The sequence below is a fragment of the Cyprinus carpio genome, chromosome A13, assembly GCF_018340385.1.
Source record: "Cyprinus carpio isolate SPL01 chromosome A13, ASM1834038v1, whole genome shotgun sequence".
NCBI lineage: Eukaryota > Metazoa > Chordata > Actinopteri > Cypriniformes > Cyprinidae > Cyprinus > Cyprinus carpio.
The window spans coordinates 936,900-953,430 of NC_056584.1; the positions used below are offsets into that span (position 1 = coordinate 936,900).

General features: G+C 35.3%; 1 protein-coding gene across 1 annotated transcript in view; it reads left to right on the forward strand.

Moving 5' to 3' along the window:
- The window catches only part of LOC109109612 (leucine-rich repeat-containing protein 1-like), a 44,534-nt gene extending 33,330 nt beyond the window's left edge, over positions 1–11,204 (forward strand). Inside the window, exons 10-14 of the mRNA XM_042768349.1 lie at positions 7–90; positions 4,643–4,759; positions 5,753–5,924; positions 8,596–8,738; positions 9,846–11,204. Coding sequence (XP_042624283.1) covers positions 7–90; positions 4,643–4,759; positions 5,753–5,924; positions 8,596–8,738; positions 9,846–10,004 — 675 coding nt within the window. The 3' untranslated portion in view covers positions 10,005–11,204. The remainder of the gene's footprint in view (positions 1–6; positions 91–4,642; positions 4,760–5,752; positions 5,925–8,595; positions 8,739–9,845) is intronic.
- Positions 11,205–16,531: the final 5,327 nt, after the last annotated feature.

A 16,531-nucleotide genomic window follows, 5' to 3' on the forward strand; every position in this document is an offset into this window, starting at 1 on the left:
CTTCAGAGTTTGCCAAGAAGTATTGGAAAACTAAAGAAACTGTCCAACTTCAACTGTGATAGGAATCGACTTATGTCTTTACCAAAAGAGGTATGCCATCCTAGTCATTGGGCCTTATTCACGAAACACAAGCAGAACATTTCATGAGGCGACATGCTTGGGTGACATAACTGTAACAACCATTTCCAATCATTTCCCCCCATAAACACACCTAATGTAAATCATTTATCTACTCTTCATGTTATTGTGCTAGTGTTAAAACGTACAACCTGTACATTTTATTCCACCCAAAGTCATTTGAATACACATCAAATTGTAGTTCCTAGTTTAAATAATCTTTTAAAACATCTCACTTACACTTCAATCCATGGGTGACAAAATGTGTTTACTGTACATATGCAGTAAATACAGTGGTACCTATGGCAAATTCTCAGTAACTGTTCTGATACATTTGGAACTAGTTTTTCTTGCTTTTGCTAGTTTACCCGTTCACTATATATTTAGACTTCACTTTAGAGTGTGTAGAGACGAGTTGAGCAAGTTGAGTTAATGAAGGTGAAAGTGAAGTGACGTGCCCGGGGAGCAGTTAAGGGTTCGGTATTTTGCTCATGGGTCTTATTTCAGTCTTGATATTGAGGGTGGAAGAGAGCGCTGGTTATTCACTTTCCTGCCGGTCCTGAGACTCGAACCTACAACCTACAGGTTACAAGTCCGACTCTCTAGCCGTTAGGCCACAACTGACCCATTATCCGGATAGGTGTGACAATTTATCACAAACTTGTTTACTCGGTGCCAAAAAAGGGTCAGAGCAGTATTTTTAATGGAGGATGGTTATGGAGGAAGTATTAAGTTCTGGAAGATCACAAATTTTTGTTCAATTTAATAAAGTGTGTACTCAGTTCTGCAATCCTTCATTTAAACAAAATGTACTTATTTTATAGATATATTTCCCTTTTTTTCCCTTTTTTTTAGAATATGTTTAATGCATTTCATTTGCCCCATCTTTCCATGAAGTGTATTAATGGGAAAAAAAAATTATAATTATTCGTTCAGAGGGGGTGTGTATTTATGTTGAGTACTGTAGATTATTATATTATATTATATTATATTATATTATATTATATTATATTATATTATATTATATTATATTATATTATATTATATTATATTATATTATATTATATTATATTATATTATATTATATTATATTATAAAGTTTATGTTATGTTGGATATTGACTTCACTAGTTGTATTATATTATATTATATTGTATTATTACAATCCGGAATGTTATTCCTACGTATCACATATTTGATTTTGGAATCATGTGCAGTTTGAACAGCCCTTACCATTTACATTCCTTTGTCTTTAAGATTAAAAATCTCCATGATCACAGCACTTTGCTAAAATATGTTCACATTCAGAGTGTTAAAACAGTAAGACTTTGCCTAACTTGTTAAAACTCAAAACCTTTTGTTTTGCCTGTAGCTTGAAGCAATAGCTCAAACTTGCGTTGGCTCGAGTAAATAAACCAAAAGCACTCGTGACAGACATGCTCACATAAGAGGGTGTGTGTGAGGTTGTCTGTCATGAGTGCTTTGGTTTACATGCTGACTCATGCGATAGTGGCCCTGCTGCTGCTGTAATTGGTCTAATGAAAGGTAATCCTTACACTTCCTAACCGGCAAATCCAGTTCCAGCGTCAGATTCAGTTCAGTGAAACCGCAACATAGGTCAGTCAGTGTTATTAACATACTGACCTGAGGCAACCTGCCATCACCCATCACATGACTTTGCCTTGCCTACCCGTACAATTTGTAGTGCTGTGTTTTTGTGGCATGACTACAGTACTCGGGATGGGGTTGCCCATGGCACGCACGCCCGGACAAACACACAGCCTGTTGTGTTACTGTTACTGTATAACGGTCCTCAAGTGTCTCATGTTCTTGAGAAGATGGGCGCTGGTGACAGCTGAACGAGATTTGAGGAATGTTATTGTGTTGTTTAAACAATGGGTTTGTATGAATGAGACAGCTTGTTCTCTGAGACCGTTTGCTCAGCTGTGACCTCTCTGACCTCACTCAATGGACACAACACAAGAAAATGCCACAAAATGTTATTTTCTCATATTCTTTTATTTCATATTCAAGCTATGTCAGAGTGTAGGGTAATGACAAACTAATGAGCAAAATAATCGTGATTATAAGTTATTAATCACCGTTGTTCTCATTTGAGAAATATATTTTATTTAATCAAAATTATTATGCTTCCATGTAAGCACAAATCAAGAGAACATCAACTCATTACCTCATTTAGATTCCTGATTTATTTATTTATCATATAAATGAACACACTTTCTGCAGCCTAAAACTGGTAAATCCCTGAGAAACTTCTCTAAGCCGATAGTTTACTGGGCAGCACTCCGAAATATAGCGCAGATGCACTTCTGGCGACCTGAATTCAAGTACTGGCTTGTGGTGCTTTCCTGATCCCGCCCCCCTCTCTCTGTTCCAGTCCGCTTCCTGTCTGCTGTCCGCTGTACTAGATGTTAAAACAGTGAAGTTTTCTAATAGTGATTCCAATAAGTCCACATGATGGTAACGTTTCTCTATTGAAACAATAAAACAGACTTTGTATTGTAGCACAGAGTTTGTGTACATGGATTTATTTAGCAGCCACAAACAATATAGCCAAGATTCATGTTTGGATTTATCATAGTTCATCACTTGAAAAGAGGTTTCCTCACAGATTTAGTTGCAGGAAATACCTCATTGGCCTCGTGAAGGAGAACAAAGCGGATGTGTTAAACTTTCATTCGAGTAGAATATCATAATTAGATATGTTTTTGCTGGTCTTCAGTGCATCAGCGGGTGGAAAAATTAAGTAAAACATCTGGCAACCCTGAGCGTGAAACATCAATGCTAGATAACAGAAATGCCTAATATTAATAATTTATAATAATAAATCAGGATAAATAACCAACTGGCCAATATTGCAGATGATTATGCTTAATCAAGAGAAGCAGAAACAATTAAAATATGATTTATCGTGCACCCTTATTTTTTACAATAAAATTATTACCTCAAAACTTCCAGCCTTGAGTAAAATACTTTTTCCAGCTATTGAAAAATGAAACATAATAAGTATTATTGACCATTGTGCGCAAATGTTAGCGTAAAGGACCCGGTGTACTGCAAACAAAATAAGGCAAAAAGAAGTTTGAAAAGGCTGAGCGACGGTATACTGTTTTTGAACATTCCAACACCACTGTGCTGCTGGAGGTGGGGTGTAGATTAATGTAAACATGCGTCGCGACTCTCGCGTGTATCCCCTAAACACAACAACAATGAAATGATGAAGTGTAGGCAATCTAGGTGTGAGACGGGCACCAATGGTCAGAATATTATAGACACAAGAATAATGATTAGTTAAATATTATGTTTGCAATACAAAAGAACCATAATCAGTCCTTTATGGGAAGTGTGAATGGCTCATAGCTTTTGTTACTTTATTTTATGGATAAATTGTTACACCTTTTTATATTTTAATGTGGTGTCATGATTTACTTTTGTTCAAAACATTTATTTTATTGTATTTTCGTTTGCCATTTCATTTATTGTATACCCTTTAAATTCGCTTATTGAAAGAAAAACAACAACAGTAGTATGGTGTAACATGTATTTGGTACTTGCTACCTTATATCTTTACTCTTTCCTTTCATTCTTTCCATGGCTTTGGAAAACTTGTCTTGGATGTTTCTACGTCGCTTTTTGCATAACTCCGGGTCGTTGACACCAGGCTTCGTAGCAATTTCTTTCTAGGAATTAAATGCTTTCTCTGAATCTTTAAAGTCTCTCCGCGAGCGATCGTTCAGGTGCAGATATATCTGTGCCAGCTCAGCTATTCGACACTCCGGTGTGGTCATGTTGCTAGTGACTAGGCTGGAGATATTGTTCACTCTTGCCTGCCCTTCACTGAATGAGAAAAGAATTGGGAAAAAAAATTGCATGTCAAAGAGGGTGGAGTTTCAGTACACTCCCACCATTGTGTAACCGCCACGGACCAATGGAAACTCAAAGGTGTTTAGGAGCCAAAATTAACTCCCCCCAAAAGTTTGCTTTGGTGAGCTGTTTCGAACTGCCGAAACGAACTCAAAATGTACTTCGTTTCGGCCTGATTTTGTTCGAAATGACGTCATATCAGTTTGTTTATCGATTTCGCTTGATGTATATCGGGGCCTTAGGTCTTAACACAGATAAAAGTCATAAAAAAAAATCAATCAGAAAGCGAATGTTCACGTTTGGTGTAAATCACTCCATAGGAATCCGTTGCTTTAAAATCTTTCACATTTCAGAGCTTTCATTGCCTTTTAGTTGGCCTTTAACTGGAGTTCAGACCACTTCTAATTGCGTCTAATTTTAGATCTGCTGGCTTACTGTCACTGAAACCACTTATTTAGGAAAGGTTTGCTTGCTGTTAATGCAGCTGTGTTCAATTCATTGTGTTCTGTTCATTGCTGTCTGTCTTCTCAGTCATTTCCTGCAAATATATATGCTGGTGGAGCTAATGTTGTGCTGATTTCCAGAGCGCTTCACACTGGACACAAGGGAATTTGCTCATGTTGTTTTGTGATTGGTTTCAGATCGGTGGCTGCTGCAGTCTGACTGTTCTCTGTGTGAGAGAAAACCGCCTGACACGCATCCCTCCCGAGCTCTCACAGGCTACAGAGCTGCACGTGCTCGACGTGTCTGGAAACAGGTTTGTCAGATCAAAGTTATCTCACCCGGGGGTTTGTGATGTCATTAAACAGATCAATGAGTTCTTTTGACACAGGATGTGTATCATTGCATCACTCTGCACTTATACATTTATAAATGTCACTCTAAATCCATAAAACTTTCGTTCATCTTCGAAACAAGGATAAGGATATTTAAATGAAATACGAAATATTTCTGTCCCTCCATTGAAATCCATATGTTTAGAGCACTTAGAAGACATGTATGACATACATGATTTAATTAAGGCTTTTATAGACATATAAACACTGATCAGTGGACAGACACAGAGCACATGAAACAGAAGCTCAAACAAGAATGAGAACTAATGAGGTTTATTATCTATGGTTGAGATATTTATTGTCTTTACTAATGTTCTATGAGCTAACTGTAGCGTCAACATTTTGGCGCTTTTAAACTTCCCATACAAAAATAAAATACAAAGGTGGGGGGGGGGATCTCAAAACAATCTAATAAGACAAACCAAAAAAAAAAAAAACATACATTAATTTTATATATAAATAATAGAGCTGTCAATTAATTAAAGAAAATAATAATCACATTGTATTTTCTGAAATTAATCGAGATTAATCCCAGGTAACATTCAAGTTTTTAAATATATTTTTATACATACAGAAATTAATCCACATGGAGAGAACTTTACAGCTCAAATATTATGCTGCTGAATAGAAGTATTTATATAAATTGAAACAATCCAGTCAATTTCTGATGGATAAAATCGTCCATGACAATGTATCTTATTGAATATGCTTTTTCACTTTGTCAGATTAGTTTTAAAAATGTAATTTATTAAACAATACTGAGTAATAAAGCCTGTAAAAACACATGCATGCCTACCACATTAGGACTATTAGGAGAACATACCAAATGTCCTGCTTTGAGAGTTTGCAGTAACAGCATTAAAGAGAGGCAGAAGCGCTTCTTGTGAATGATCTTCTGTCCGTATCTCTGTGAAGCTGCTCTACCTGCCTTTGACCCTGACCTCCCTACGACTCAAAGCTCTCTGGCTGTCAGAGAACCAGTCTCAACCACTCCTCACCTTCCAGACGGACGTGGACCCTGAGTCTGGAGACAAGGTTCTAACCTGTGTACTGTTGCCTCAGCAGCCCTGTGAATCGGAAAACAAAGGTAAAGCTCTGATGTGTGTTTGACACTTAAAAGATCCTGTAAGCTTCATGAAATAGTGTGCAGGAAATGTCACATCTACCTGACATTTGCGAATGTGTGTTGAGAAATCACACCATCTCTGTGGCAGCCCGAAGAATCTGATTGTATTTGCTGACTGTTTTTGGTGACTGGGGGGTTTTGTAGTCTAGAGGGGGTCAGATGTGGCAGAAGTTGTAGGAGCCTATCCTCCATACTTCTGTAAGGAGTATCACTATCTTTTGCAACATCTGCCCCCATCTAGTCTACTAAGAATGGTAAAATTGGCCTAAGAATGTAAACATTTCATTAATTTATGAAATGAAAATAATAAAAAAAGCTAAGAAACACATAACAGGAACAAGTGGTGGGTCTTATGTTAATGTTCTAGTCACAATGTCAAACATGGCAAATTCAGATTCAGTCCCACATTTTCATATGGTCGTCACTTCTGAAGCTTTGCATTGTGTATTTGGCAGCATGAAAAATAAAAGTTTTATTCTATTTATGAATGGGTTATATAAGTTATATTTCTAACCGATGAAGCTGATATCACTTCACCTGAAGTGCAAGCTTATTGCCTGATCAGTAGACCTCATGTAGCTCTGCACTTTTTCAGCGCTGCGTTCATAGTATTGTCTTCTGTTTGTATTTGCACAGTGTGAAGATAAGTTAAAAAACTTCCCGGTCTACTGACAATTGTTATGACATCCGCAATAGTGATGTTATACAGCCACTGCAAAAACAGAAGTTCAAAGACAATTCTAAAGGTGGCTACGCACTTCAACAGAATGAATCTCTTATTTACATTGTGTTTGTAAAGTTTGGAAACATTATTATTTTTAATTTATTTAGAGTAAAAACACTTATATTGCAAAATATTTTCTATTTTAAAATGTAATTTATTCCTGTGATGCAAAGCTGAATTTTCAGCATTATTACTCCAGTCTTCAGAAATCATGCCCACTATAATAAATAATAGAACTTGTACAGAGGTTAGCTAATCGTAATCACATAGAGTAGAACATCATATTTTAACCGTATTGTGAGATCAAAGTCATAAAAAAACAGAAAAGATTTTTTTCCAAGAAACTAAGATTAGTGGATTCAGGGAGGGAAATGTTAAATGTATAATCTGCCCTTTAAATGTTTCACAAACAACACTTAATAATCACTTTCGAGGCATCGATAGACAGTCAGCACTTGTATCATGATTCTGCAGAGTATATCTGCAAGGAGATTCTACCCATAATCTAATTTTTTTTAGGTGTAATATTCTGATAACATCCTGTATCTGCTCTGCGGCAGTCCTGTGGGATTTATCAGGGGCTCAGCACACCCGTATGATTCGATCAGACTTTATGATGTGTGTGTTGAGTTGAGGGAATGTATAGGTAGCAGGGCTTGTACAGATCAGGTCTTGAGATGTCGGAGTTTCTTCTGGCCTCCGTCCACGCTCATGTGCTGCTTTCTACATGCTGCCAGCGGATTGGACGGCTAAAGAGGCTTATCTCCGCTGAGCTCCGCTCGGCCCCCCTCCACAACCGTGTCTTATCCTAAAGCCATTGAATCTTTTATTTTGTGGAGTCTTAAACTTCTCTTTCATTGATGAAACTCATTGGAGGTTTTATTTTGTGGAGTCCTCTTCTAAGAGAGAGAATTGTTTTTGTTTTTTGAAAGAAGTTTATGCATATTTTTGATGGAAAAAATACAGTAAAACCATAATATTGTGAAATATTAATACAATTTAAAATCACTTTTCTCTTTTAGTGTTATTTTAAAATTGGAAAAAAAAAAATCCTGCAATGGAAACACTGAATTTTCAGCATCATTACTCCAGTCTTTAGTGTCACATGATCCATCAGAAATCATCCTAATATGCGGATTTGCTAAACAAGAAACATATTTATTTCAAGATTTGTATCAAGAAACATTGTCATAATTATTATTCAGTGTTAAAAACAGTTTTTGCAGGTTTTTTTTTTTTTTTTTTGTAGAAATTGTGATAGACTACCAGATTCTTAAAGGGAAAAAATGTTATTAATTAATAAAATAAAAATAATAATAATTCAGCAAGGACCTCTAAAATTTATCAAAAGTGACAGTGAAGACAGTATAATGTTTTTTTAAAAACAAATTCGGTTTCAAATAAATGGTGTTGATTAAACTTTTTATTCATGAAAGAATCCTGAAAAAAAAAACTGCATCACAGTTTCCACAAACATATTATACAGTAAAAATAATTTCAAGATTGATAACAACCCTTATTAATAGTTGAGCACTAAATCAACATGTATTGTTACATTAATGTTTATTTCAGGTTTGCTGATATCATGCCATAGAATGACTCTGAAATCTTTAAGTCATTTAATTGTGACAGCACTTCCTCAAGTGCTGAATTGTTTGGATGCTGGACGGGACAGGGCGAGTGAGGGCGGGTGAGGGCGGGTGGGGGAGAGAGGGGAGATTGTTCCTCTGTAAGCCTGTGACTAAGACGGGATTTGAAATGGTGATCTCACAGCCCTTTTACTTGGAATAAAAAACTCCTCGGCATGCTTTTGTAAAAAACTACAATTAATGCAATAAATAAGGCATAAGCGAATATGTTTAATATGTGAATGTTTAAAAAAAACAAATCTATGTATATGCTGTGTAGGTTCTGATAACCTTGCCCGCTGTGGTGCTCTGGAGAGTCTGGTGGAGAGCAGCATGCTGGATGACACCTGGGACGACAAAGCCACAAACAGAATGAGCACCATTCGTTTCATGGAGGACGATGATGATGAGGATGACGAAGAGGTGAGGAAGGAGGAGGCTCTGCTAAATGTATCATATGGTATTTTAAAAAAGTGAAATCCAGTGCCTATTTTAGCAGAGTTTGTGGTTTTTAGTCCTTGTCTATAGAAAACCTCAACCTAACCTTTAACAGATACACACCTTGTTTGCAGGGGCATAAACATATATTTTTTTTCCCTAATAAAATGCTCACTGAAATTCAAAATCATAGGCTAAGTACTGCACAGGATACACTTACTGTATGCTTCCTTCTATTTTTTTCTTAAATAGTGTGCAGAACAGTTGCCCTGTCCCAATGGCCAAACTTGCAGGCTTTTGCACTTGTCTATTTCCATGCCGTATTTTCAAGTTTTCAAGTGGATGTGAAGATGTCTTTGGTTACTCAGTGGGACACACCTACAACATAGAGTTGTAAAAATTTTGTAAAGTTGTCCTCATTTGTAAGTCGCTTTGGATAAAAGCGTCTGCTAAATGACTAAATGTAAATGTAAAAATGCATATTTTTACAGAGCTTTATTTATAATAAACCTATAAATGTTGTTCTTTATCCATCAGAAATATGTCTTAAAGGGATACTCCACCCCAAAATGAAAATTTTTTCATTAATCACTTACCCCCTATGTTGTTCCAAACCCATAAAAAAGATTAGTTCATCACAATTTAAGAACACAATTTAAGATATTTTGGATGAAAACCGGGAGGCCTGTGATTGTCCCATATACTGACAAGTAAATTACACTGTTAAGGTCCACATCGTGAGAATAGTCCACCTGCCATCAGTTGTTCAACCGTAACGTTATGAAGCGACGAGAATACTTTTTGTAAGCAAAGAAAACAAAAATAACTTTATTCAACAATTCCTTTGTCAGCAGTCTCCTCTGTGTCTTTCCATATCACAGTATGCTGCGTATGGTCTTATATATCAGCCGCACCACAAGGATGCACTGTTTTCTTTCAAATCAAAGCTAAAAACACGTAGAAACAGCACATTCTTGTGGCGCATCCTTAAATTGTGGGTGGGTGGGGTCTTAAAATGCTCTGAAGGGTGTCATAACAGGAAGTGATGAATTGAATGGCCTCCTCCATCATTCTTTTTCTTTTGTTTCTCAGAGAACGCTGTTGCGACGGGCCACGCCACACCCTGGCGAGCTGAAGAACATGAAGAAGGTGGCTGAGAGCATCCGAAAGGACATGAATGCCGCCAAAGGCCTGGATTCCAACAAAAACGAGGTCAATAATGCTGTGGACCGAGTGACCACGTCTGTGTGACCGATTTTACTCCGAGATGTCTCTTACCCAGTGTGTCTTTCCCTGAAGCCCCCACAGAGCCATTCCTCACTGTTTTTACCCAGGGGCTGATCACCCTTTTGTTGTCCTGGGACCACCAGAGCCCTTTTTCCAGGCCTCACTACACGGTGCCTTTTCTAAAGACCTCCAGAGCAATAACCTGTAAAGGAATGCATATTTTTACTCTTCAAAATCCAGTGCTTTTCTTTTGATTTTCTTTGACACACAAAATAGGTAGTTGCACTACAAGTCTTAGCATAAATCTGTCGGAATCTTTAATATAGAAATATGAAATATATGCTCTATTTTTTTATCTTTCTTTTGGTGATACATGGAGCCCAGGCATTTTTGGACCTACTGATTTTAAAAATTATTGTATAGTTGCTTGTGAATATTGACACTTTTATATGTGTGGCAGCTCAGGTGGTGTAAATTTTAAAAACAACAACAAAAAAAAAAGAGATGTGTAGCCAGTTTCTTAATCAGTGAACTTTCCCAATCACTTGGACTTCATTTCAGGATTCAAAAGCATTCGAACAAAGTGGCAGATTTTTAATGTCATACATGGTTCATTCTTATCTGAACAGCTTTGTATTTCTTTGTCAGGCTTCTTTATAACCCATGCAGTTTTCATTGTGTGTAAAGGACATGTTAATAAAAGGACTAATGCGGTTAAGGACCATGACCTGAAACACTCCGACATGTGGACCGAAGAGGGTTAAGGCTTACTACGCTAATATTAATTTAGTAACCTGACTTCTGCTGCAGTTCAAATGTGCTTCCAGCTTTTTTAAAAGCAGGTACAATAAAACTCTTTTGTAATTGAGGTAAGGGGAGTTAGTTATTGTCTTTTGCTTTGGTTTGGGTGAGCAGTTTTTTCCTTTCAAGTGCCAGAATGCACTTTTACAAGCAATGCTATCAATTATAATTTTATATATATAAATATATATATATATATATATATATATATATATATATTTATATGTCTATGTATGTGGTACACTACCGACTTCATTTTACTTGTATTCCAAGAAATACATGCTTTTTAACGTTTAATGATTTTTATTTTGTAATTATTTCTTGTAAATGAAGCTGCACAGAAAAAAATCGTAAGCAGGCACTGTTTCTGGGCCAGTACGTTTATGACTTTAACCACTGAAATAATAAAATTCTTTCATGAAAGCAAAGGTTATGGTTCATTATTTATACATAGATTTAATATTAAACAAAAATCTTACAGATGTCTTGCCACTGCTTTTGTTCTTTTCACATTAATGGTAAAGGAATAGTTCAGCTAAAAATAAAAATTCTGTCATTATTTAATCACTGTGCTATTCCAAACCAAAGCTGTATGCTGTTATTTTTTATTTATTTCTTCCTGACGCTTACAGTCTTTTTCTATCAATGATTTATTATCTGAAGCTTCGGCCCGTTGTTTGTCCACCCTTGCTTGTTTTCTCCCACTCAGTTACCTTACTATTTCCTCTGTTCGCATATGTGGCTTTTTCTTTATTGAACGCGGAGTTGAAGATTTTGTTGTGTGCTGAACATTTATAAATGATTTTTATCAATATATAATTTCCATTTCAAAATGGTTGTAATAGTCAGACAAAAAGTTCATTCTGCTACTGAAACACTGGAATGCATATTGTATACTGAATATAAATAGAGATATATGGGCTCTATATATGGAACAAGATTTGGAGGTTGGTCTATAATAATGGTAATAAGAATATTGGTAATTACTTTATCAAATATATGCTGCATTCTTTAAACTTTATTCAATGTAGAATCCTCACACACACAGTGACAGCTGCTGAGAACTTAAAATTAAAAAAGAAAAATCATATTCAGGGGTGGTTTAATCACATCCTTTGTGTAACTCCTTCCAAAGGTATGGTTGTAGGACATTTCTCTCAGCTGAAGATTCATCCATCCATAATACTCTTTTGATATTGTTTGTCGCCTGAACTCCAAGTTCTTTTGTCCATTCTGCTCTTGTCTTATTTGGCAGCATGAGCTGTGGCAAATTCTTTTGAAATTGTGTCTAAAAGACAGCAGCAGAGTCTTCTCTTCACTGTTGCGGATGAAACTGTGATTGGTGTTTACTGTTCAGTGAGGCGTCTGGTTCTCCAGCTAGAGACTGGGATGTGCTTGTTTTCTTGTTGTTGTGCAGCAAGGTGCTGGTTAGATTTTCTGTCTTTTCTTCTCAAAACAGAACTGCATGGACTAGTTCATTTTATATATATGTATCTATGTATCTCTAATTTACTCTCTCATTTTATGTATTTTTTTAGAGTTTCTAGAGAGAACAGTAATTTCACCAAAATATACCCAAAATAGTTACATGCAAATATAGAGGAAGATGTGTGATGGTAATATAATGTCTAAAAGATTTGCAAACGCGGGGTAAGAGTTGTGGAAGTGTGCAAAAGACTGTAAGCGTAAATTAAATTTACATGAGCAAGAGAAGCTTTGTCAAAGTGTAAATCAGTTTCAAGCATAAGAAAAAAAATATTTGCAGCATTTTAATGTTACTTGTAAGTGTAATTCAAGTATTGTGAAACTGCAGCTTCATGCTAACGCAAAATAAATATGATCTGCATATGATCTGCATTCTTCTGACTTTTTTTGCAAAAATATATTCAAAAGTACTGCAAGCCTGTGAACAGTGATTTGCAAGCAAAAACGGCAGTTTAAAGAACTGCAAAATGGATTGACTGCATAGAACCAATCTGTGTGTGTAAAAAAAAAAAATGTTGCAAATGTCTTGACTTGTTGTGCATGTGGGGCAAAAAGTTCCTGAAATAAACCGATATGTATGGCTCCGTCTTTTTTTTTCTCTGCGCTTAAAATTTTTGCACGATTCTCTAACTTAATGTGTTAGTTTTTATGTTTTCTAATTTTTAGTTTTTGCTGAAGCATCCTAGGTGTATATGATTTTCTTCTTTCAGATAAATCCAGTTGGAGTTATATTAAAAATTGTCCTGGCTATTCCAAGTGCTATTATTGCAGTCAGTGGGTGTTTCTGTTGAACAGTCCACAAGTCGTCAAATAAAGCACGCGCATCCATAATAAAACATGATGAATAAAGGCCTCCTGTCATGACTGCATGCATTTTTGTAAGAAAAATATCCATATTTCAAACGTAATAAACAATTTTCTCTCACTTCCGTTATCTGTCATACGCGGAAGGCGTTCCAGCGAATGTCGTAGCACGTATGTGCAGCGCGCGGACCTCTATATGCTAGTCATTAAAGTTTCCTTACTTTAGCAAAGGAAAACCAGTCTCCTCTTGGTTTATATTGAAATTCACCGACGCGTGAACTTCTAATTGTACTTCTAATTTGTGACCGGCATTTTGTTTTCTTCTCTTTCTTCTCACTTTATTTGACGACTTGTGGACTGTTCAACTGTAACACCCGCTGACTGCAATGATAAAGCTTGGAATAGCCAGGCCAAATTTTAATATAACTCCAACTGGATTCGTCTGAAGGATGCCTCCAATTAACTGAGTTTTGCAAGTGAGGGGGAGGGCGGGTCCACCACCACCTTGTAGCCAATCAAATGAGGCTCTCACTGACTCTCCATGTACTCTTATCTGATTGGTTCAATAAACACATCACATGCCAAAACATTAATCTTCATTTAGCTCAGGATCGTTCTCGCTGCCAGAATGGTAATTTTAATTTACACATACATTAAAAATAAATCAATATATAACAACTTAATTAAAACATGATATTTTATAAGTTACGTACCATAAGGCTATGTGTTCATACTGAATTTCAAGCTGTGTAGTATCCTTTTCTTCCTCAACAGGCTATATATTATATATTAGTTTTATGTAATATTGTAATTTTGATGATACTAAAAGATGGCCTAGTATCTGCACTAGTTTAATACATTAGGGACGATTCCATTGTTTTTTAAACAAAAATTTGGTTCAATAATAATTTTCAAAATATATATATTTTTTACTTTAACATGTTGTAATTTAAGGGGATTTTACTAAATATGACTAATATATTTATTATGTCTAACTGAACTTATTCACCATTTATCATTTTTAATACCATTGTCTAACCAGTAGATGGCTGTTTAGCTTTATATATAAACATGGCTGTGTGTTCCCTAGTGGCTGTGAATGTTGGATTCCCACATAATTAGTTACTTGAATGTGGATATATATTTAGACTAGGGATGTTCATTTTAACTGGTTAACCGATTGTAAAAATTTCGACCGATTAATACAATCAGTTAAACGGTTTAAACCGTTTTTTTTTTTTTTTTTTTTTTACATTTTTTTCTCAGTAATTTATCAAAATATTTAAAAAGGTTTGCTGCATGGTTAAAAAAAAAATTTTTTTTAGAGAAATTTCTAAAGAGAAAAAAGTTGCGTATAAGTCACATTTTATTATTTCAGTCAGAAATAGGCCTAATGCCGATGCAAAATGTTTACAAATATTCTAAAAAACTGTAAAGATTGCTAGGCTATTTTAGTTCCCCTCACTCCACAACAAATCCTTTCAATTAACAGTAAGCTATTTAGAAAAAAACAAGAATTAAAAATATAAGCTATAGCAATATAAATGACAACCCAAAATTAATTCATTTAGACTAAAATGAAACTGAAACCAACGTTGGGTCTCTCATTCGACACAAAATCAAATGTTTCCGTATTTGCGATGTATTTGAATGCCAAATTATCACTTATTATGTACTTCACTTGCGCTCCAATATCCACGTAAAACAAAATGTTTTGCACAACATCATGGTGGTACAGTGATAACACTTAACAGCACAGATTTTACTACATATTTAAACTGAGCAGTGTTTTTGTTTGACTGACTGTATTTTATTATGATAATGAACAGGCTGTATTGTCAAGGTAGCAATGCTTAGTGCATGCATGCAGCGCCGAACACTGGCACAGTCACTTGAATTTTTTCCTTCTAACAGTGGAAACAACTACTCCTTTTAGTCATAAAGATAATCGGAATTGTAAAAGGTTTGCCTTTATTTGTGTACATTCACAATAAAAACTAATCTTTGTGGTTTTGTATAATAAGCCTAAAGAAAAATAGGATACCCCTTTCTGCCGTCTGTTTCCTTTCACACAGCACAAAAATGAACTGATACACTGCATACTATGCTACTTGTTGCACAGTTGCACATTTTCTTAATTCATCAAGTAAAAATATATTTCTCATATAGGCCTATTTATTTGTTTTTATATATATATAAAAATATATTTCTCATTTTTTTTTTTTTATTGTTTTTTGCAAATATTAGTATTTTTAACGGGTCACAGACACTTATCCTTTCTAAAATAATCTTGTTAGTAAACGGTTAATAATCAGTTAACAAGCATCAGTTCTCGATTAGGAAAAATAACCAAAATGAACATCCCTAATTTAGACCATTAAAAAAATTATTTTTTATCAAAGTTGAAAGTTGAATGTTGATCTGAAGTGTAAGTTTTTGCGTTACTCAAATATGGACACAAAGAAAGCATTTTGTTACTCATACTTGCTTCATTGTAATAGCTTGATCAGTCACATGAAAGTAATCAGAATCAATACTGAAATTTAAAAATATACAGTTGAGTGTTAAATGCCGTAAACAGAGACATGGTCTGAAAAACGAACAAATTCAGATGTATGTAGATTTATTGGTATAGTAAAAAGATTTTACAAAGTATAGCACTCTGATACAATATTGCTGAGCATTGTCACATAACATCATTTTGACTGTTATGTTTAACATCAGATCAGTGCAGATTATATGATATGTGAAATTTCAATGTAAAGCCAAACCAATCCAATAATGTTAACACCATCTCACAATACAGTATGAACACATGGGTGTCTAGCCTAATGATACACAACTTATAAAGTATCATGTTTTAAATTGTTATGTATTTATTTATTTTTAACATATGTGAACATTAAAAGTACCATTCTGGCAGCAAGAACGATCCTGAACTAAATAAAGATTAATGTTTTGGCAATCAGATAAGAACAAATGAGCGAACATCCGAGTCTTTACTCATTTTCAAAAAACATCTAAAGACTCATCTTTTTCGCCAGCACTTGACCAACTAATACTAGCAAAGACAAAAAAAAAAAAAAAAAAAAAAACCTTGCTATGAGTTCTGTGCTAGACTAACTGAGACTTATCATGGCACTTGTATACTGTTGTTGTTCTCTCGTTGGTCTGATTGCTTCTATTGTTCTCATTTGTAAGTCGCTTTGGATAAAAGCATCTGCTAAATGATTAAATGTAAATGTAAATGTAAATGTAAATGGAGAGTCCGTGAGAGCCTCATTTGATTGGCTACAAGAAGGTGGTGGACCCGCCCTCCCCCTCATGCTTGCAAACCTTAGGTAAGTGAGAAAATCATGCCAAAATTGTAAGTGCAGAGAAAAGAAAGATGGAGCTGTACATATTGGTTTATTTCAGGACCGTTTTGCCCCACATGCACAAGTCATTTAGACATTTGCAAC